Consider the following 22,033-nt stretch of genomic DNA (forward strand, 5'->3'; position numbering starts at 1 on the left):
AGAGAGAGAGAAGGAGAGGGAAAGTGTGGCTATTTAGGTAGTCAACAGTTGTATTCTGAGGTCCAAATATACAAATAATGTGACACTTGAATGCCACCCACATTTGAATGATGTTTGGCTAACACTGATGGGTACTACTACTTGTCCCCTCATGCTCAATCTCACCCAAAAGGTCAGGGTGAAGAAGAATCCACCTAAAGAGAGTTTTCCATTTTTCTACGTTCAAGATGCAGAATGTTGCATCACTTCAAGAAATTACTCCTTGCTTTATTTATGTTGTTTTTATTTTCAAAAGCCTATTATCAGCACATTAGATTTTGAGGTGAACTCATGCAGCTCCCATTGAAGTCAATAGGAGGCACAATTATGTAACCACAAGTATGGTATGTTATCAATTAAAAATATGCATGTCTCATAAATAAGATTTCCTGTGAATTTTGCCACCCATTTTAAAATCCTTTCCCTTAGCAAATGATAAAGGAACAAAATCTGTCTGATCTGTTACATTTTAATGTTTTCCTTAGGTCTTTACTACATGAAATAAAAAGTATGGGCCAAATCCTCTGCTGGTGAAAATTGGTGTACCGCCATGTAAATCAATGGATCTATGCTGATTTACACCAACTGAGTATCTGGCCCATTTAATACAGCAGCATTAGGAGACGAATCGGTGTTATACACTTTTCACAAAGAGAAATAAGCCACTTTTTCCTAGAATATTTAAATCTTTAATTCTTTTATTAAGAAAACAATCAAAACTGTCCCTCTTTCTAACATAAACCCTTTGGATCAAATTGTCATCTTAGTTACACCAGGGTAAATACAAATTAACTCTCAAATGACTTCTGTTGAGCTAATTTAGATTTACATCAGTGCAGCTGAGATGGGAACTTGATACTTTCTTTTCAAATTATGCTCATATATTAAGGTATATTCTCCACTTGCAACACTCAATTGAAAAACTTTCTAAGCAGAGAGAGACATTGCTTGGATAAGACACACGCAATAGATTAAATATCAGATTTCCCTATCCAGCTGTCCATTAATGCCTTTTACTATTATCTGTCTCTCTCTATAATTAGGACAGCTTCTGGTTTATCTGGGCTTTTTTCAAAACCAGATTTCCTTCACAGCAGTAGCTGTCATTCACAAGGGTTTGAACGGTATCTTTTCAAGTAATTTACATTTTGCATTATTTTGCAGCAAATAGGATAAAGTACATTCAAGTTGCTAGAAAGGCTCTTTATGTTAAATTATAAAATGCTTTACTTACCCTGGGTGAGACACTTTCATTTGAGAGCTGATTTTTGTCAGACAGGCCACTAGTCCATTTCCTTTCCCAATGACTGGTTTTATCTGTCTCTTGTCTATGACATAAGCCAGCCTGGATTAGAAAGCTTTCTGTCACCTGGTGCATTTGTTTTGAAATGGCACCTCCTGGACTATGAAACAGTGCACTGGTATCCATAACATTTGTTCCAGTTTGAACAGATTCTCCTGTGTGTCTTAATGGTTTGCAAAGTTCTTTGGGCTCTAATAGATTTAAAAGGTCTCTTCTCAGCCTCTCTGTCAAATTGACTACAGCATCCTTAGATTTTTCTTCTGCCAGTTTTCTCCTTATTCCATTTAATTGCTGTGAACTCTTATTTGACAGGTCTCTGCCCATACTATTTGCTATCATTGTCTCCGAGGCTTGATTTGTCAGAGAACTATCTAAGCCACAAGAGGAGGACTCCACTTCTGCAAGTACGAAATCCATGTTCTGTGTTTCGTCAATAGAGAAATCTGCCGCTGAGTCGTTATTTGTATTGTTTTCTTCAATTCTAGGATAATCATTTTCAATCGCTGTAGAAGCGACGGGCAATTTGTACTTCCCCTTGTCTTTCATTGTGGTAGTTTTATCTTGGTGGTGCCCAACAGTAAGAGTCATCCCTGTTTGCAAGGTTGACTGACTGTATGTGGAGAGATCTCTCCTTACAACTACTTCTTTGGATTTTGAGTGATGACCACAGAAGCCAATGGTGGTATCCATAGGCACAGTGTTATCTGACACTTCAAACCGGCAAGGCATTCCACTGAGGAAATAATCACCCCCATCACAATCCTTACTCAGCTTTATATCCTCTTCATCATCACTTTCTAATAAAAATTTTTAATTTCATTTGCAAGATCTGTCATCACATCAGAACATTCCAGATACTCAAGGGCATCATCAGAAAACTCATCAGCTGTGATTAGAGTTTTACCTGGATAAAGTTAAAGTTAGTGTCACAGATTTGAGAGGCGTCCTCTACAAAGTTATGCTGATTTCCTGTGTGAATATTTGCTTGGTAATTGGACAGTGTATTATCAGTCTGAAGTTTATGGAGGATACTGTGTTCAGGTACCTGGGCATCTTCAGTGTTCTGACTAGAAACTAAGACTTCAGCAGTAGACCAACAGTTGTCTGTATGATTATTGATTAGACTGGTTGGTTTGGAATACACTTGTCTGCTGTAGCATTTGGCTGCTTTTCCAGCAGTGTCGCTACAGCGTTCGAGTATACAAAACATTTGCATTTCCTGACACATACGTTGTTCAGCTGTTATTTTCTTGGAGTTTAAATATGTTTTTATCATTCATATTGTCTTCCAAGCGAGGTACGTTTCTGTACTGATTCCTCCAATGAGGATGACATCTCTGTTTCTAGAGGCTCCTCTACTGACAGACCATTGATTTTTGTAGAGGCCGGTCAGGTGAAATTAAAGTGGATACTCATAGGAGTAATTCCTTTTCTCCACTAAAGGTTTCTCAATCTGCCTAGCTTGATCTGAACCTTCCTACTGAATGCACTGGCTTCATTCTTTCTACTCGCTCCTTCATCATCGTTTTGGTTTGAGAATAATTTTTGGTAAATTTTGTGTCTGATTTCACTTCAACAAAATTTGAACAGTGGATCATTCAAAAGCAATTTTGAGCGACGATCTGACAAAGTGCAGCACCTTGCTCTGTGAATTAAAAAATAGCTGTAGTTTAAAACTTAAATTTGAAAAGGATACACATTTTATTTATTTCATAAATGCCACAAGTTTGCTCATCTGTACTATTTTTTCTTAGTTTTTTATGTTTTGCACTTTGAGCTGCAAGGATTTTAAAAGGAACAAATCAGGATTTTAAAAAGACAGCAATTGCTAACCACTACAACATAAAACCACTACTCTATGCTCAGATGTTCAGCGAGAGCACATTAGGAGCAACAAAGGCGATTTGTGCTAGCAAAATAAACCAAGGCAAACAACAGCCCCCACTCACATTTCAGCCCCCCTCAACATATGCATGTTTCCTCATGTATCTAGCTGCACAAAATGTGCGTTCCTGCATGTAATGTGGATATATCCATGTGTAAATGGGAATCTATAGGTATATGTGTGAGTTTTGCATATGTAGACACTTTTGCTATTTTGGCAGTTATTCTGGGAGAATAATAATTATTTTTTGAAACGGCAATGTCTGAATAAAAATTCCATAGACATGTTACTAGTAACACTTTGGAATAATCTGTCTGAATGGATTTTAATTTTTTTTTTTTTTACCATTTTGATTTCTTGTTTGCTTGATGCAGCTGGAGCACTGAAATGAGACTGCTCAGTTTCAATTCCCTGTTTCAGAGTAACAGCCGTGTTAGTCTGTATTCGCAAAAAGAAAAGGAGTATTTGTGGCACCTTAGCGACTAACCAATTTATTTGAGCATAAGCTTTCGTGAGCTACAGCTCACTTCATCGGATGCATACTGTGGAAAGTGTAGAAGATCTTTTTATATACACACAAAGCATGAAAAAATACCTCCTCCCACCCCACTCTCCTGCTGGTAATAGCTTATCTAAAGTGATCACTCTCCTTACAATGTGTATGATAATCAAGTTGGGCCATTTCCAGCACAAATCCAGGTTTTCTCACCCCCCCCCCACACACAAACCCACTCTCCTGCTGGTAATAGCTTATCTAAAGTGACCACTCTCCTTACAATGTGTATGATAATCAAGGTGGGGTGAGGTATTTTTTCATGCTTTGTGTGTATATAAAAAGATCTTCTACACTTTCCACAGTATGCATCCGATGAAGTGAGCTGTAGGTCACGAAAGCTTATGCTCAAATAAATTGGTTAGTCTCTAAGGTGCCACAAGTACTCCTTTTCTTTTTGCGAATTCCCTGTTTATATTACATCTCACTTTTTGGCTGTCATGCACGAACAGTACAATTGTGTGTAGGTTCACAAGCAGGTGGTTTTAAAAAATAACTAAAAGAAAAACAAACAAAATACCAAAAAGGTTCTAATAATTTAAAACTGAAAAAAATATGAAATGTATTTATTCTTGTATACTTTTTAAAAACCCCTCTAAAATTTTCCACTTAATTGCTGGGGACAATCTCTCTCTAAAATAATACTGTTTGCTTTGTATTACCCATTTCCAGCAGCAAAAATCCTCATGGGCATATTACAAATACAAAATAAAACAAAATAATAAAAAAAAACCAAGCTCAACTCCAATCTTTTGGTTTTGTCGTTCTGTAAAAATAATAGGCACTCTGAGCAGTACTATATCCCTGAGTCGTCCCTCTGATTTCAGTGGAACTACTACGGGAGTAAGGGTACTTACAACTCAGAGTAAGAAACGGTGGCAGATTTGAGCCCAGCGTGAATTCAGTGCTCAAGAAAGGAGTAAGATTAACAGCCCCGGAAAATAAAGTACTATATTTATTCACAGAACAGGTGTGGTTTGCAGAGCTGAAATGAAATCTTGCTCACACTGTTTTCCTAATGTGTCTGAACCCTGATCTAATGAACCCCCAGTGAGTCCTTTTCAGTTAAAATATCTTCCTTCACTCTCCTAACTCCATACTGTAGATTCTGAAACCTTCCGATCTGTTACTTTCCTAGCATGCAAACTTCCCCACTGCCCTTCCAAACTCTTTCAATTGCATTTCAGTTGCTGTAATGGGAGCTTAAGTAGAGCAGCAGTAGTGCTGTCAGCTGCTGTCTGTGCCATGTCCCACTAGGAACTGATCAAAGTCAGTCAGCATGAAGACACCTGGTGAACTAGATTAATGTCTAGTAGTGGGTCAATAGCAGTAGATATGTATGGGCTTGTTTGGAGTTGGACTCTCTTCAGTAAACAGCTCACTGCAACTCAGTCTGTCTTAGGGGGCAAATCCTCTTCCACAGAGATGCCCTGAGGCAGCGGAACCAGTCCGGTTCTGATGTACTGCTTATGGAAATGTTTTGTACAATTTAATAGAGTGTGATAATTTTTCTATAGGTTCTTTGATAATTTAATAGAGAATTACATCTCTGCTATAGGTTTCTGTAGGATAGTTCAAAAACCTATAGAAAGAATCTCACTCTCTGTTAAATTCTATAGGATGTTACAGCAACGTGTATAAAACTCTATTTCTATAGAATCCTATTAGTTTAATCTATATGACATTGTATAGGAGTTTTCCAGGAAGAGGTGATGCAAGGTTAATTGGGGAGGCCTTGCAGAGGCCCAGCACTGGTCCTGAAGGGCAAAAAATCCTCAGAACACAATAAAGGCTCTTGATTATCTTCCTTTGCTGTCTAATCAGGACGTGGGGGAGGGGATGAAAGACTGAATCACACATTCATATCACTAGTCATATCACTGAAAGCACTACTAGAAGTGTTCAGATACCAGGGTGATGGACCTGGAATAAGAACCTGAACAGAAGCGCCCTAACTGGTATTTTGTTCCTTCCGATCTAGGGCACCACTCTACTGGCCCAAATCATGAGAATCGTGAAGTCTCTCTTTCTGTCATAGCGTAGTAGCAGAAAGCTCAACTACTCAATTCACATGTCCTTATAGCACTGTCACTCAGTGTTTTTTTTAATTATTATTATTTATTATTTTTATTATCATAGCACCTAAGAGCCCTAGTCATGGACCAGGACTCCACTGTGCTAGGTACAGTACAAAAAGAGCTGACAATTAGGTGATGACAGATGGACAGACAGTCAGATGGGGGAGTACAAGTTAAAAATGAGACAGAATTGGTCAGCCCGCTAGGCAGTGGTCTCAGAATACCAGCTGCCTGCCCATTGTCATGTTTTTTGTAGGCATCATGGCAAAGGAGGGAGTTTTAAGGAGGGATTTGAAGGAGGATAATGAACTTTGAACATGTTAACAGATAGCTCCTCCCAAGTGTGAGGGGCATCACTGGAGAAATCACAAAGGTGCTTATTTGAAAAATTAATAAGTGGGCAATGGAGGCTGGCCTAATGGGCTGATTAGAAGTGGAAGTCAACAGCTTGAAAGTAAATGAGAGACAAGTAAGATGGGAATAGGGCATGAAGTAAAGTAAAGATAAGCAGCTAATGTCTGATGCAATAGAGAAGGGAGAGCCAGGTGAGTGGATGCGGAGAGGGGTGACATGGTCAAAGTGATGGGCTAGGAAACTGATCTTTGCAGCAGCATTCTGAATCAATCTGAGCAGGGCAAGCTTGCATTTCACAAGACTAGAGAGTCATAGAAATGTGGGGAAAGAAGGAACATTGAGAACTCATCAAGTCCAGCCCCCTGTGCAGTGGCAGGACCAAGTAAACCTAGATCATCCAAGACAGGTGTGTGTTGCATGATGGGGACTCCACAACTTCCCTTGGACGGCTATTACAGAGCTTAACCACCCTTCTAGTGAGAAAGATTTTCCTTATATCTAACCTAAATCTCCCTTGCTGCAGATTAAGCTCATTACTTCTTGTCCTACCTTCAGGGGACATGGAGAATAATTGACCATCATCCTCTTTATAAGTCCTGAACATACTGGGAGACTGTTATAATGTCCCCATTCAGTCTTTTCTACAAACTAAACATGCCCAGTTTTTTTAAATCTTTCCTCTTAGGTCAGGTTTTCTAAACCTTTCATCATTTTTGTTGCTCTCCTTTGGACTCTTTCCAATTTGTCCACATATTTCCTAAATTGTGCCTAGAATTGGACACAGTACTCCAACTGGGGCCTCACCGGTGTTGAGCAGAGCAGGACAATTGCCTCCTGTGTCTTACATACAATGCTCCTTTAAATACACTCCAGAATCATAGTAGCTTTTTTTGCTGCTGCGTCACATTAATTACTCAGTTTATGGTCCACTATAAGCTCCAGATCCTTATCAGCAATCCTACCACCTCGCCAGTTATTTCCCATTTTGTAGCTATGCATTTGATTTTTCCTTTGTAAGTGAAGGACTTTGCACTTGTCTTTATTGAATTTCATCTTTTGAATTCAGGCCAGTTCTTCAGTTTTTCAAGATCATTTGAACTGTAAATCTAGTCTCCAAAAGTGTTTGCACCCCCTCATCTGCAAATTGTATAAGCATACTGTACTGCATTATCCAAGTCATTAATGAAAATATAGAATAGTACCAGACCCAGGACAGGCCCCCGTGGGACCCCACTAGATACACCCTCCAATTTCACAGCAAACCATTGATAACTACTCTTTGAGTATGTATGGTCTTTCAACCAGTTGTGTACCCACATTATAGTAATTTCATCTAGACCACACTTCCCTAGTTTGTTTATGAGAATGTGGTGCAGAATTATGTCAAAAGCCTTACTAAAATCAACATATATCATGTCTACTTCCCCCCCTCCTCCCCCGATCCAGTAAATCATTAATCCTATCAAAGAAGGAAATTAAGTTGGTTTGGCATGATTTGTTCTTGACAAATCCATGCTGATGATATAACCCTATTATTCTCCAGGTGCTTACAAATTGATTGTTTAATAATTTACTTCAGTATCTTTCCAGGTATAGAAGTTAGGATGACTGGTCTATAATTCCTCAGGTACTCCTTGTTCCCCTTTTTAAAGATAGGTACTATGTTTGCTCTTCTCTGCTCTTCTGGGACCTCTCCTATCCTCCAGGAGTTCTCAAAAACAATTGCTAATGGCTCAAAGATTGCTTCAGTTAGTTCCTCAGGCCCTGCTGACTTGAATACATCTAACTTATCTAAATATTCTTTAACCTGTTCTTTCCCTACTTTGGCTTGCATTCCTTCCCCATGGCCATGGTTGTTAATATTAATTGTGGGCAATTAATATCTGGTCATTAGCCTTTCTAGTGAAGACTGAAGCAAAATAGGCAGTAAGCACCTTCGATTTATTGATGACATCAATTATTAGCTCTCCTTCCCTGCTAAGTAGAAGACGTACACTTTCCTTCATCTTTCTCTTGATCCCAATATATTTAAAGAATCTCTTTTTATTGCCTTTTATGTCCTTGCCAGGTGTAACTCATTTTGTGCCTTAGCCTTTCTGATTTTGTCCCTACATACTTGTGCTGTTCTTTTGTACCCCTCCTTATCAATTTGAACATGTTTCCAGTTTTTGTAGGATTCATTTTTTTTTATTTTCAGGTCATTAAAGAGCTTCTGATAGAGCCATATTGCCCTCTTACTGTTTTTCTGATTTTTCCTTTGAATCAGAATAGTTTGCAGTTGTGCCTTTAAGATTTTCTTTCCATGGGATCTTACCTACCAGTTCTACAATTTGTTAACGTCTGCTTTTTTTGAAGTCCATTATCTTTATTCTGCTGCTCTCACTTCTTCCTTTCCTTAGAATAATGAAATCTATCATTTCACAATCACTGTCACCCAAATCGCCTTTCACCTTCAGATTTGTTACCAGTTCCTCCCTGTTGGTCAGAATCAAGTCTGAAATGGCTGTCCCCTTGGTCACTTCCTCCTCTTTCTGTAATAAAAAGTTGTCCCTGTTACATTCCAAGAACTTACTGGAAATTTTGTGTTTTGCCTTATTACTTTCCCAACAGATGTCTGGGTAGTTAAAGTCCCCCATTACGACCAGGTCCAATGTTTTGGATATTTCTGTTAGTTGCTTTAGAAATTCCTCACCCACCTTGTCTTCCTGATTTGGTGGTCTATAGTAGACACCATTATGACATCATACTTATTTTTTAACCTTTTTATCTTTACCCAGAGACTCTCATTTGGTCTGCCTCCCACCTCTTTCTGGACCTAGAGCAAGTGTATATATCTGTTATGTATAATGCAACCCCTCCTCCCTTTTCCCCCTGCCTGTCCTTTCTGAACAGCTATACCCCTCTATACTGAGACTTATCCCACCAAGTTTCTGTGATGCCAACTAAATAATAATTTATCTTATGTACTAATGCTTCCAGTTCTTCCTGTTTAATCCCCATACTCCTTGCATTTGTGTACAGACATCTAAAATATTGATCAGATTCCACCACTGATTTCCTTCTTGTTGCTCCTTTGACCCTATTGTAATTTTCCATGTCCCTCCCAACATCTAACCCTCTATTAATGTCATCTTTTTTTATACTTACCTCTGGGCTTTTGTCACCTTCCCCCATTGAACCTAGTTTAAAACTCTCCTCACTAAGTTGGTGAGTCAGCGCATGAATATGCTCTTCCCTTTCTTGGTCAGGTGGACACCATCTCTTCCCAGAGGCCTTCTTCCTGGCACAGCATCCCATGGTCAAAGAAGCCAAAGCCCTCCCAAAGCCCTGCACAGCCATGTGTTCATCTCCGGGATGTGTGTGTCCCTGCCTGGGCTCTTACCCTCAACTGGGAGGATGGACGAGAACACAACGTGCACCCCTTACTCCTTCACTCTAGCTTCCAGAGCACTGTAGTCACTGCTGATTTGTTCAGGGTCAGATCTCACAGTATCATGAGTACCCACATGGATGAGTAGCATAAGGTAGAGATTAGAGGGATGGATGAGCATCGGCAACCTTTCTGTAATGTTTCGGATGCGGGCTCCAGGGAAGCAGCACGCCTCCCAGGACATCCTATCAGGTTGGCAGATGGATGCCTCCGTTCCCCTCAGAAGGGAGTCCAGAAGGATTTCGTAGTAATCAAGATGCAAGATGAGCGCCTGGATGAGAGTTTTGGCTGTGTGGATGAATAGGAAGGGCCTTGACTTAGAGATGTTATGTGGAAAGAATTAGCAAAATTTAGACATATTCTGGCTGTGACAGTGACAGATGCAGTGCTTTCGAAGCATGACATATTTACAGACTATTATATTGCGATGAAACAGATGCTATTGTAACACTGACAGACGCCAGTTGTCGGCAGGTGGGATCAGACCTGGGGCCTCAGGAGCTTAGTGCATGAGCCTTTACCGCAATGAGCTAAAAGCCAACTGGCTGTTAGCTAAGGCTGTAGAGAAAACTCATTTATCTCTCTCTGTGGTCTCAGTGCCACTAGATGTGACAGAACACCACACTGAGGAGGTGTGTGGGTTACATACTTCCCCTAGCTGAGGAAGCACATCCCGAGCTTCAGAGACTTCCCAGTTGAATTCCTGGATGAGCCCCAACTTGCAACACAGATGACCCCAGTTTTCATAAGGTGAGATCGAACCTGGGGCCTTTGGAGCTTAGGGCATGAGCCTCTATCGCATACTCTTGCTCTCTCTCTCTCTCTCTCTCGACCCCGACCCTGACCCCCACCCCCAGATGGGACAGAACAACACACCCAGGAGGTGTGTGGGTTACACTATGAACACATGGCATGTTCTAAGACTATTGTATCCATTTTATAAATAGTTTAGGTATCTTTATGGACTGGTTAGTGATTTTTTCCCCTGCCTCAATGTGTGAGCTAAATGATGGTACCTGCAGGAACTGAAGTCAATGCGGGATAAGTAATGTAAATCCCCACTGCTGAAACAAGTCAGTGGAAGTTTCATCCAGTGGAAGTAGCATAGGTTGGTCTGCCTTGATTCAAGAGGCCTGGCAGACAAAGAACTTGAAACTGTATAAAGTGATCACCCTGACCTAAGGAGAGGGGTCACTCACCCCAATCCCAGAACTGACATGAAACTGTGAGCAAGAAGCCAACGGGGGGGGGGGGGGAGAGGACGACAAGATTTCAAGAAGAAGAGCATAGTCAATGGTGTCAAAGGGAGCTGACAGTCCAAGGAAGATCAAGATGGAGTACTGGTTCTCAAAATTGGCTAAGAAGAGGTCATTAAAGGTTTTGGCAAGAGCAGCTTCACTGAAGTGCAAGAGATAGAATTAGATTGGGGAGGGTCTAGGATGGGTTTGAAAGAGTAGAACTTCAGCTGGTGATTGTAGATAATGTGTTCAATCAGCTTAGAAATGGAAGGGAGAAGGTGTGGTAGTTAGAGAGGCAAGTAGGTTCAAGTGTGGGTATATTTAACAAGGAAGAGTCTAAAGCATGCTTGTATTGTGAGGGGAAAGAGCCAGAGGAGAGTGTGAGGTTCAGGAGAAGAGTAAAGGAGGGAATGAGAGTGTGCGAGAGAGAGATCAGGAGTGGGATGGGTCCACTAGGGCAAATGGAGGGGTTAGGGCAGGAGAGTGGATGAGAAATTTCTGCCTCTGTGATGGGAGAAAGGAGGAGAGAATTGTAGGAGGGGAAGGGGGAAGGGAAGGCAAGCTGAGGGAAGGGGGAAGGTAACATTGTATATTACCAATTTTACCAACCTTGTTGAGATCCTGGGTAGAGAGAGAAGTAGAGGCAGGAGGAGGGAAGGGTTTGGGGAATGAGTAAAAGGAAGTGAAACAGTGGCTAGGATTGTGGGTATGGGATTCAATTACGCTGGAGAAGTAGAATTGTTTAGCTAGGAAGATGGCAGAATTGAAGAACGAAAGAAGAAATTTGTAGTTGAGGACTTCAGCCTGGTTATGGGATTTCCACCAGAGACATTCTGCAGTTCAAAAGGAGAAGGAGCAAACATTTTGAGTATAAAGTATACAATATTTTTGGGAGGTGCCAACCTGAAAAATAGAAGCCTTCAACTTATTCATTCAATAGCTACAGCCCAGGCAGCTGGGGTGAAAGGACTGCATCTAATTCTAAGAAGGGAGTTCAGTTCAAAACCCATTCCATTCTTGGGTCCTCTACTGAGTATGAGAGCAAGGTGCCAATTAGCATATATTGTGGATGGAGGGGTTTAGTGATGTGGACACCCATCCACTAGTAAGCCGGCCAAGACTGTAAACTCACTTCACATAGGCCATTGCACAGTAATGAATTTTAGACATCAGCAACCTGGACCAAGTTTGATTCAATAACCTAGAGATAAAAAGACTTCATATCCTTACCCTGAGCCATATTGTCCCAGGGCTGCATTTTTCTTTCAATTTCATCTTTGAAAAGACTAAAAAACCCAGCAGGTTAAAAATGTTAAGGGAAAGTTGAATATCTTCTTCACAGATTTATATCAGTATTCTAGCAATATAGATATCCCCCCCACATGCACACACCACATGCACACACTCACCCACCTGTATGCTGTGCTAATACCTCTAAAACTCTCTGCAAAATTCTCTTGAATCTGTGTTTTAATTTGCTTTTTAGAAGATCAGCTGCATCGGTTCTCATTGGGTGGATTTAAGTTTTAACACCTAGTAATTTTCCCAGTTGATCAGAGCTCCAGTAACTACTTTTGATGCGGAATAAACTCATGAATATTTTTTACCAAAAGCAGTTTTACCATACAGTTATCATTATCTTAGTTCAGCTGCATCTCACCATCGGGGGGAAAGCTGTCAGAGTTCTTGATATGAAAATAAGGTTGGATTGCTGCACATTTTGTCAGATACAACAATGGAATTTTTTATTACAAGAAAAATACTTATGTATCACTCAGAAAACTGCTATAAATTCAGACATCAAGACACAGCTTTTTTTTCTCCTTTTGTGGGGTAAAATGGAATATATTAGAGATTATCAAAATTTCATTTATTAAATGTAAAGCTATATGGGAAAAAAAGCTTTTAGACAAAAATGTCTGCATTCTTAGCTTCTAAAAGAAAGGCGTGCCTATGTGGAGTAAAGTGGGTAACAGTACAAGACTCTCAGCCGCTGAAGAAAGATTAATCATGGTCATTTATCAGCCACTGACCAATAATGAAACATTTACTAACATCCAACGCTAGGTTCCTAGCAAGCTTAGTATCCTTGTGCTGAGAAATGTTAATTTGCTTTAGACAGGGAAGGAGGAGAAAAATACTAACTCCATTAAAATGTAGAAAGGGTTTTGTCATTTGGGCATGTTTGGCCTCTGTTGTCTTAAATTCTGGTCTGGAAATCAGTGTGGCTACTTATGAGTAAAGTACTACCCGTTGTAATTGTGGTAGATCTGACCCTACGTTTCCAGTGGCCATAACCAGGAGGAATAAACAACACTCGCAATCTGCAGAGGAAAAATAATATGTGCCCTTTCTTGGTCCTTTGATGCATAAAAAAAAAAAAAAATTCTGCTAGCTTAACCATATTTTCTCATCAGGCTCCTTTTAAAACTATGACTATGCCCTGATGTGCTGCTTAATCTAAGCAGACCCCAATCACTAATAACAGATTTTTTCTCCCTGCCTACAAACAGCTTTGCTTTTTTATTGTTATTATGATTATGCAGCACAAAAGATTAAACAAGAAAAAATAATCAGAGACAATAAGGGATCAAGGAAGAAAGCTTATGGTTGTTGATTGCTTAGCTTATATAGCTCTAATGCTTTACCTTCACTGTCGGGCGTGCTGGAACAATGTTTATAGGCGGGGGGTGCTGATGATGGAAACCACGTATTTGGTGTTTGTTATTACTACTTAAAGCCAGGGGGTGCAGCAGCACCCCTAGTTTCAGCACCACTGCTCATCGCCAACTTTGTGCCATACATGATTGCAGTGTTTCTCCTTGTCAGTATCATACTGTTGGCATTGGGTGCTAAAGCTTAATTCCATGGAACTGAGGATATGAGTCTGAAAATGACAAGCTGAGAACAATGATTAGAAGTGATTTGGGTTGGACACGTAGCACTGCAGTGATGGGCAGAGACCTGAAACCATCAAATGAGCCAGGCAGCAATGAACTGGTTAGCAATTTTCTGACAAAACATTTTTTTTGTTGGAAAATGTTGATTCATCAAAACTGAAACTGTTGGCAGGAAAGGGTTAGTTTCAACTAATTTCTCAATTAAAAAATTCTTTGGAAAAAAAGTTCTGAATTTGTCTAAATGTCCCATTTTGACATTTTCAAAATGAAAATTTAGTTTTCAAGTTCAAAATGGCTTTCGTTTAAAAATTGTAGGTAATATATAATTTTTGATAAATAAAGGTTAATTTAAAAAAAAAAAGTTGAAATTGAAACAAAATGTTTTCAAAATCCCATTGAGTGACCCAATCAGAAAATAGTTTTGGATTTTGGGTTTGCAAAAATGTTTGAGATTCTGACTTTTTGTCTCATTTTGGGATAGGAAAAGATTTCAAGATCTCAAAAATTCTCATGTGATGGGAAAACCATTTCCTATCCAGCTGTATCAAGGAACAACTGAGCAATAGACACTGGTATGGTATGAAAATGCCACATTTACTCTTCAGGCAAGGGAAGAAAGGTTGTTTTTGAGTTACAGGTCGTTAAAGAGTTATCCTTCTTTGAAATTTTGGCATTGTCTGTTGCTATTTGTTTCCTTCTGTCTCAAAAATAGCTTACTACTACGCTTTTTAAAATTCCCATATATCTAATTCTTCTTAAACTCTCACACTGGCTATGAGCTTGTCCATTTTTTTTCCACTGGAAAATATCCTGTGGGAAAATGTCAGTTTCACCAACAGCAACAACAAAATTGATCAGAAAAATTGAAATGAAAAATTTGGTTTAAAATCTAGTTTTTAAAAATCTCCATTAAAACTGAAAATGTTGGTTTTGAAATGTTTTTTAAATGAAAAATTTTATTTCAACATGTCAAACTGTTTTGATTGAAAATGTCAACATTTTCCATATAAAGATTTCCAATTTGAAAATAGTTGGAGTTTTCCCACTTCGTGAAAGTTTTCAATATTTTGACTTTTCGTTCCAGTTCAGATTCAGGAAAATAATTTTGAAATATCAAATTTTTCCATGGAAGGGAAATTCTGATTTTTGAACTGTTTTCCTTTACTTGGGGGGAAATAGAGGGAAGGGCTGTAATTGTGGATATATTTGGACCCAATCCTGCTTCCATTGATTTCAGTGGGAATTATGGGCCTAATGCTGCCTCAACTGATGTTGGTGGGAATTTTTTGCCACTGGACAAAATTTGTAAACCTGAGTATCTGAATTTTATATTTTTCTCTCCCTCCCTCTTTGTTCAACATTCATAGCACTCACTGGTTTTCACTTCTCTACTGTGTTTGGTTAGGACCAGGATGCAAAATGTCCCTCTTTGTAAACTCTTTTACATTTACATGAGTTGTTTTTCTGAGAACTTAAAGTCTTCACATACACAGTGGGAGATTTACAAAGGGAGACTTTCAAAGGGAATTGGGCACCTAACTGCCCTCTGGACCTTTGAAAATCTGCCCCTTAACCATTTCCTTTGACGTTTTTCTCCAAAGTTTGTTCTCTTGTTTTCTACCTAGTCTTCATGTCATTTGTCTGTACTGTTCATATTTCTACCCATCCGTACTTCTGTACAATGTTATTTATATATAGTATATATACTCCCATACCTATATACTTCCCCCATTATCAGTCTGTATTCACCTGCTGTCTTATGTCTTATACTTAGATTGTAAACTCTTTGGGTTGGGGATTGTCTTTTTGATCTGTGTTTATACAGTGCCTGCCACAATAGGGTCCTGGTCCATGACTAGGGCTCCTAGGTGCTAGGGTGGTACTAAAAGTAATAGACTACCAAAAAGCATATGATAGCATCCCACGTTCGCAGATCATTAAGACACTGAAAACACACAAGTTTCATCCAAAGATCATTTCCTTTCTGCAGCAATCTATGGTTAAGTGGAACACTCAACTCTACCTGCAAGGAAGTTTTGCTGATGGGGTTCAAATTAAAAGGGGAAACTTTCAAGAGAAATCCTTATCACCAAAGGTGTTTGTGGTAGCGATGCTGCTGCTGACCTGGATGGTCCATGAGACAAATTTGCTTATCAGAGCAACAACCAGTTAGCCATTTGCTATACATGGATGATCTTAAACTATGTGGGCAGTCACAAGAGGGGATACAGAGATTAATGACATGTAGAAAAGTTTGGGGAAGACACAAAGCTATGGCTGGGTTGGCTAAATGTTTGTTGATGTCTGTAAAGAGGAGCAAACTGGTATAATCAGATGCCATACAAGTTAACGAAGGTACTATCCAAGATATCTCTCAGCATGGCCCCTACAAATACCTTGGAATCAGGGGAATATCAGAGTTACAACATAAAGAAGTGAAGAAAGACTATTGCGCACAAAATAATAATTACTCTAAAGGGCAAAACTCAACTCAAAGAATTTGATCCGAACCATTAATATGTGGGAGATATCAGTAGTATGATACACTGCTGGAGTGATAAAGTAGAATCAAAAGGAGAAGAAAAAAATTGATATCCAAACAAGAAAGCTCCTGGAGATGCATAGAGCAATAAATATCAGTCCAGAGGGGCACAGCATGTACATCTGATGGTGTGATGTAGTAAAAGGTTTGCCATCTGTGGAGAAAGCAATTGACAAAGACTATAATATGAACATATATGAGGAGTCAGCCAGAGTAAAAGATCATCAGTTAGTGATTACAAGGGATGGCCAAGCATGCATCCCAGCCCAAGGAAAGCATAAAAGAAAGGAGAATGCAAATCGCCAAAGACTCAAAAGATTTATACATAAATCAATGCTTGGACAGTGGTGAAAAGAGAGCCAGAGTCATGGCTTATAGAAGGATACCTCAAAAGAGAGACAGAGAGCCTTACTGTGAGTGCACAAGAGCAGTTTTTTAGGCTTAATTACATTTAAAACAAAATTAACTGACAGAATTTTTCACTGAACTGCAGAATGTTTTTCAAAATGGAAGAGACAATGGAGCATGTGTTGAGTGCCTATGTGAGCCTGGCTGGAAGAGAGTATCTGAACAGACACACAGTGAGGTCACCAAGTGTCTGCATCGTAGCCTCTGTGGCAAATATGGATTTAAATGACCCATTTGGTATTAAAACCACAAAAATGAAATCACGTTAGAGAACGAAGAGGCTAAGATTTTATAGGGTGTGGCAATTGTCAAAGACCGAATGGTGCAGGCAAACGCACTGGACATAATTGTTGTAGAAAATAAGACAAACAAGACATTGTTAATTGATATTGCCATACCAGCAGACACAAACATAAAAGAGAAACAAGAAGAGAATATGACAAAGTATGAAGAGTTCTGCCGCAAAGTGGAACGATTATGGAAAACTAGAACAAAGACGATCCCAGTGATTACTGATGATCTGTAAGGGTATGAATGAACAGTTTAAATAAATGTTAGGAGCACAAGATCTCATGATCAGTGACCTCCAGAAGACGTCTCTCTTAGGCACTGTGAGAATATTCAGGAAATTCAAAGGAGAACGAGTGCCTCTGAGCACTTAAATGTAGGAATTCTGTGGATGGTTTAATAAAACTGCTGATTACTTAAATTTACAGAGTCAGTTTGTGGTCAAGATATACTGTGACTTCTGGGCATAAATTTTAGACAGTAGCTTTCCCCTTTTTGTGCTTAAAGATCCTATATGTTATGAAAGCTATTTGTTAAAAAAAAAAGATATAATAGTGAGGGATTATAATAATAATATATTTTAATATGCTTTGATAGCCAAAGGATTGTCAGGCTATATTGTAAACTTCCATACAGCAACACAAATGCCTTTCTTTGGTTGTCCTATAACCACAGAAAACTTAATTTCCTGAATTTCTAACATAAGAATGGCCATACTCGGTCAGACCAAAGGTCCATCTAGCCCAGTATCCTGTCTTCTGACAGTGGCCAATGCCAGGTGCCCCAGCGGGAAAGATCAGAACAGGTGATCATCAAGAGATCCATTCCCAGTCACTCATTCCCAACTTCTGGCAAACAGAGTTCTAAAGAAGAAGCTGCATTACACCACACAGTGAGTTCTTACCTAAACAAATGTAAAAGGTGTGAACCTGATTCTCCTCCAGTACTTTATATTTAGAAATATCCTTCAGCCTTCTAATATCTTGGCCATCCTTATAACAAGTTACTTCTGATTTGGGATTGCCTGGAAATGTGGATACAAAAAAGTGAATAAAAATGTGGATAATAATTGAATGGTTTGTAATCATGACAGGAGCTGGACAATGCAAACTGTGTCATCAGTAAATCTACCTGCTGCTATCTATGTTTATGAGTATGTGTGAAGCATGTCAAACCGGGGCTTGGCTCCCTTGGCTAAGGATTATATTTTATTACATTTCTACCCACAAACATGCAAATACATAGAACACTCAAACAGCCACATCAGCAATGTAGAAATATCTTTTATTGCCCATTTTCTTGTCAACAACACAGGTGATTAGATCTTTGTGTTCCATACTGATTTCTCTGTTGGGGAATTCATAAACAGTAGCTGATTCCAGCCTACTCTTGTGATTTTATTGCAAGTTTTATTATATTTGTTTTTGGAGGGGGTTTAAATTCCTAGCTTCTGGACTCATGTTCTTACCGGAAAAATATCAGCTTTTGTTAAAAAAACAGACACACAAACACACATTTCTAGCCTTCATGACGGTGGAGGAAGCTGGAAAATGTGAATCCCAAAGCTGCAAAAATCAGAAAAAAATACCCCTTCCCCCAAATTATTTTAAAAATTCTCCTGACTTTTAAGCCAATCTTATGTTTTTTGGGTCCTGGTACATGATTTTTGAATGCTTCTGGATGGCAGTACCACTACTAGCTGGCAGGCGGGGGAGCAATTGGTCTGGTTGTCCAGAGGTCGAAGGAGTGCATTCAGAGCAACCCAGGATTTGTGTTATTTTGTGTTTCTACAGGGCTCTATATTGTGCCGCCATTGTAGGTGAAGTGCTGCTAGGCTCACCAACAGATCTCTGGCTGGCATCTTGTTCTCCCTTTGTTTTTTCTTGGCCATATCTCTTTTTCCTAAAGTGTTAAGAGTCTGTTCACACTGTCTGAGCAGAGAGCCACTGCTGAATGCAGTGGGATGAGGAGACCTGAACACTTGGTGAGAAGTTTGATCTGTTTTGACTCATGTTAGCTAACACCGTGTCACACTGTCCAGTGAACAAGATGATTAGATGATAATCTAATCATTTTGCAATACAGGACCTGATAATCTACTGCCTTGCAATCTTGTGCAGTCATTTACACCTGTGCAAAATTAGTGTAACGTTGCCAGATCAGAATGATAGTCACTGGGTCCCCTATTATAGGGCTGGAAGTTGAAACTAGACAATTTCAGACTGGAAACAAGGTGCAAATTTTTAACAGTCAGGGTAAATAACCACTGGAACAATTTACCAAGGGTTGTGGTGGATTTTCCATCACTAATAATTTTTATATCCTGCCTGGAGGTTTTTCTAAAAGATAGGCTCTTGTCCTGGAGGGCAGATGAAACCCACCTTTGGGGAGGCTAGCCCCCTGGCTTCACCCTTCCGCCCAAGGCCCCACCCCTACCCTGCCCCTTCCATCTCCCCTTGCTTGCTGGAGCCCCAAGCCCCCAAGCTAGTGCTGTAGCAGGCTTGTCAAGGTCTAGAGAGCCTAGCTACCACTAGAGGGGGACAGAGTGTCACACCTAGCAGGCATGGGTTACACATATCATATTAGATCGGAGATATATTTTTAGTAGACATTGAAGATTATCAGATATTTCATAGGTAAGTCAGACATTGCCATTCTCTGGTACAGCTTGGGAAGTCAAAGTGAACAGAAAGTAACGTGAGCTCTTCAGAAACAACTGAACCTATTATAAATTTGTGACACATGAACCTGAATGTAAAAAACCTGAAACTCCTTTGTCTCCTTTACTGTCCACTTTCCCTGTAAACCTTTTTACTTTCTCCATAATTCCATGAAATGATAGACATTTAAAAGTGACAATGCCAAGTAATTTAGCCTAACATTTAGTTGTTTTGTTCCATCCATGCCTTTCTGCAGGTCAACAATAATGGCTCACTGAAACAGAGAATTTATACAGCAAATAGAGCTGTGTTTCCAGCCGTGATGAATAACTTGAAATTATCACCTTAAATATTTCTTTTCAAGAACTACACTTATGTACCACCTCTTCTCAAAATTCAGCCATCTACTAATTGTTGTAGCTATACAATGTTTTTAAAGGTACACTTTTATTATTAGTTGTATTACAGTCGAGCATAGAAGCCCTAACTGAGATCAGGGCCTCAGTATATAAACATATAGTACAGTGGTTCTCAACCTGCGGCCATGGGCCGCATGCGGCCCAATTAGTACACAGCTGCAGCCCAGCTGTGTGCTAAAGGGTGGTGGGGTAAAGGGCTTGGGCTGCCACGCAGTGAGGTCCGGGGTCAGGGCTGCCACCCGGCCCTGCACAGCAGGGTCCGGGGTCAGGGCTGCCACCCGGCCCTGCACAGCAGGGTCCGGGGTCGGGGCTGCCACTTGGCCCTGCACAGCAGGGGTCGGGGTTGGCGGCTGGGTTGGGTTGGGGCTGCCACCTGGCCCCACACAACAGAGATCAGCTTTGGGGTTGGGCTGCTGCCCAGCCCACACACAGTAGGGTCTGGGATCGGGGCTGCCGCCTGGCCCCACACAGGAATGTCTGGGGTCGGGGCTGCCACCCGACCCCATACATCGGGGTCAGGTTGGCGGCAGGGTCGGGTTGGGGCTGCTGCCCAGCCCCGCACAACAGGGTGTAACTACAGTACCTACTATGCTATTTATCTTTGGTAGTTATAAAACATTATACGTAATTTTCAACATGGCTTAGTCAAAGGGGTCCTCATGATAATAATCATATTACTTGGTAGAAAATACGTTCGGGATGTGGGCTTCTTCTTACAAATGTTTGTTTATTATGTTTCAGGAACTACTGTTATTGTTGTGATAGCACCATCAGTGTGCATTGGCAGTTTATGGGCAAAATAAAAAAAGATAAAAGGCCTGTTCTGTACCACTGACTCATAGATTCCAAGGCCAGAAGGGACCATTGTAATAATCTAGTCTGACTCCTGTATAATACAGGCCATAGAGTTTCCTCAAAGTAATTCCTACGGCAGATCTTTTAGAAAAACATCCAATCTTGAATTAAAATTGCCAGTGATGGAGAATCCACCATAGAATCATAGAATCATAGAATATCAGGGTTGGAAGGGACCTCAGGAGGTCATCTAGTCCAACCCCCTGCTCAAAGCAGGACCAATCCCCAACTAAATCATCACAGCCAGGGCTTTGTCAAGCAATGTTGAATAGAGGGGAATGATCACGTCCCTCGATCTGCTGGCAATGCCCCTACTTATACAGCCCAAAATGTCATTAGCCTTCTTGGCAACAAGGGCACACTGATGACTCATATCCAGTTTCTCGTCCACTGTAACCCCTAGGTCCTGTTCTGCAGAACTGCTGCCTAGTCATTCAGTTCCTAGGCTGTAGCAGTGTATGGGATTCTTCCATCCTAAGTGCAGGACTCTGCACTTGTCCTTGTTGAACCTCATCACATTTCTTTTGGCCCAATCCTCTAATTTGTCTAGGTCCCTCTGTATCCTATCCCTACCCTCCAGCGTATCTACCTTTCTTCCCACTTTAGTGTCACCATGACCACTGGTAAATTGTTCCAATGGCTAATTATGCTCACTGTTAAAAATGTACACCTTATATCTAGTCTGAATTTGTCTAGCTTCAACTTCCAGCCATTGGTTCGTGTTTGTAATACCTTTCTTTACTAGATTGAACAACCCATTTTCAAATATTTGTTCCCCATGTAGATACTTAGAGACTATAATCAAATCATCCTTCTGTCTTCTCTTTGTTAAGCTAAATAGGTTGAGCTCCTTGAGTCTATCAGTATAAGACGTGTTTGCTAATCCTTTAATCATTCTCATGGCTCTTGTTTGAGCCCTCTCCAATTTATCAACATCCTTATTGAATTGTGGATACCAGAACTGGCCCCAGTATTCCAGCAGTGGTCATACCATGACTAAAGTCTCTCTTCGAAGGCTCTTCCAATCCTAAGACCCTGATCCTAAGCCCATGCTTAACTTAAGCACATTAGTTGCCCCAAA

General features: G+C 40.2%; 1 protein-coding gene across 1 annotated transcript in view; it reads right to left on the reverse strand.

The window, feature by feature from the left end:
- Positions 1 to 2,677, reverse strand: part of ALPK2 (alpha kinase 2) — a 68,876-nt gene extending 66,199 nt beyond the window's left edge. The window contains 5 exon segments of the mRNA XM_074953904.1: positions 1,274 to 2,154; positions 2,157 to 2,258; positions 2,261 to 2,529; positions 2,531 to 2,658; positions 2,660 to 2,677. Coding sequence (XP_074810005.1) covers positions 1,274 to 2,154; positions 2,157 to 2,258; positions 2,261 to 2,529; positions 2,531 to 2,658; positions 2,660 to 2,677 — 1,398 coding nt within the window.
- Positions 2,678 to 22,033: the final 19,356 nt, after the last annotated feature.

Source organism: Natator depressus, chromosome 5, assembly GCF_965152275.1.
Source record: "Natator depressus isolate rNatDep1 chromosome 5, rNatDep2.hap1, whole genome shotgun sequence".
Lineage (NCBI taxonomy): Eukaryota > Metazoa > Chordata > Testudines > Cheloniidae > Natator > Natator depressus.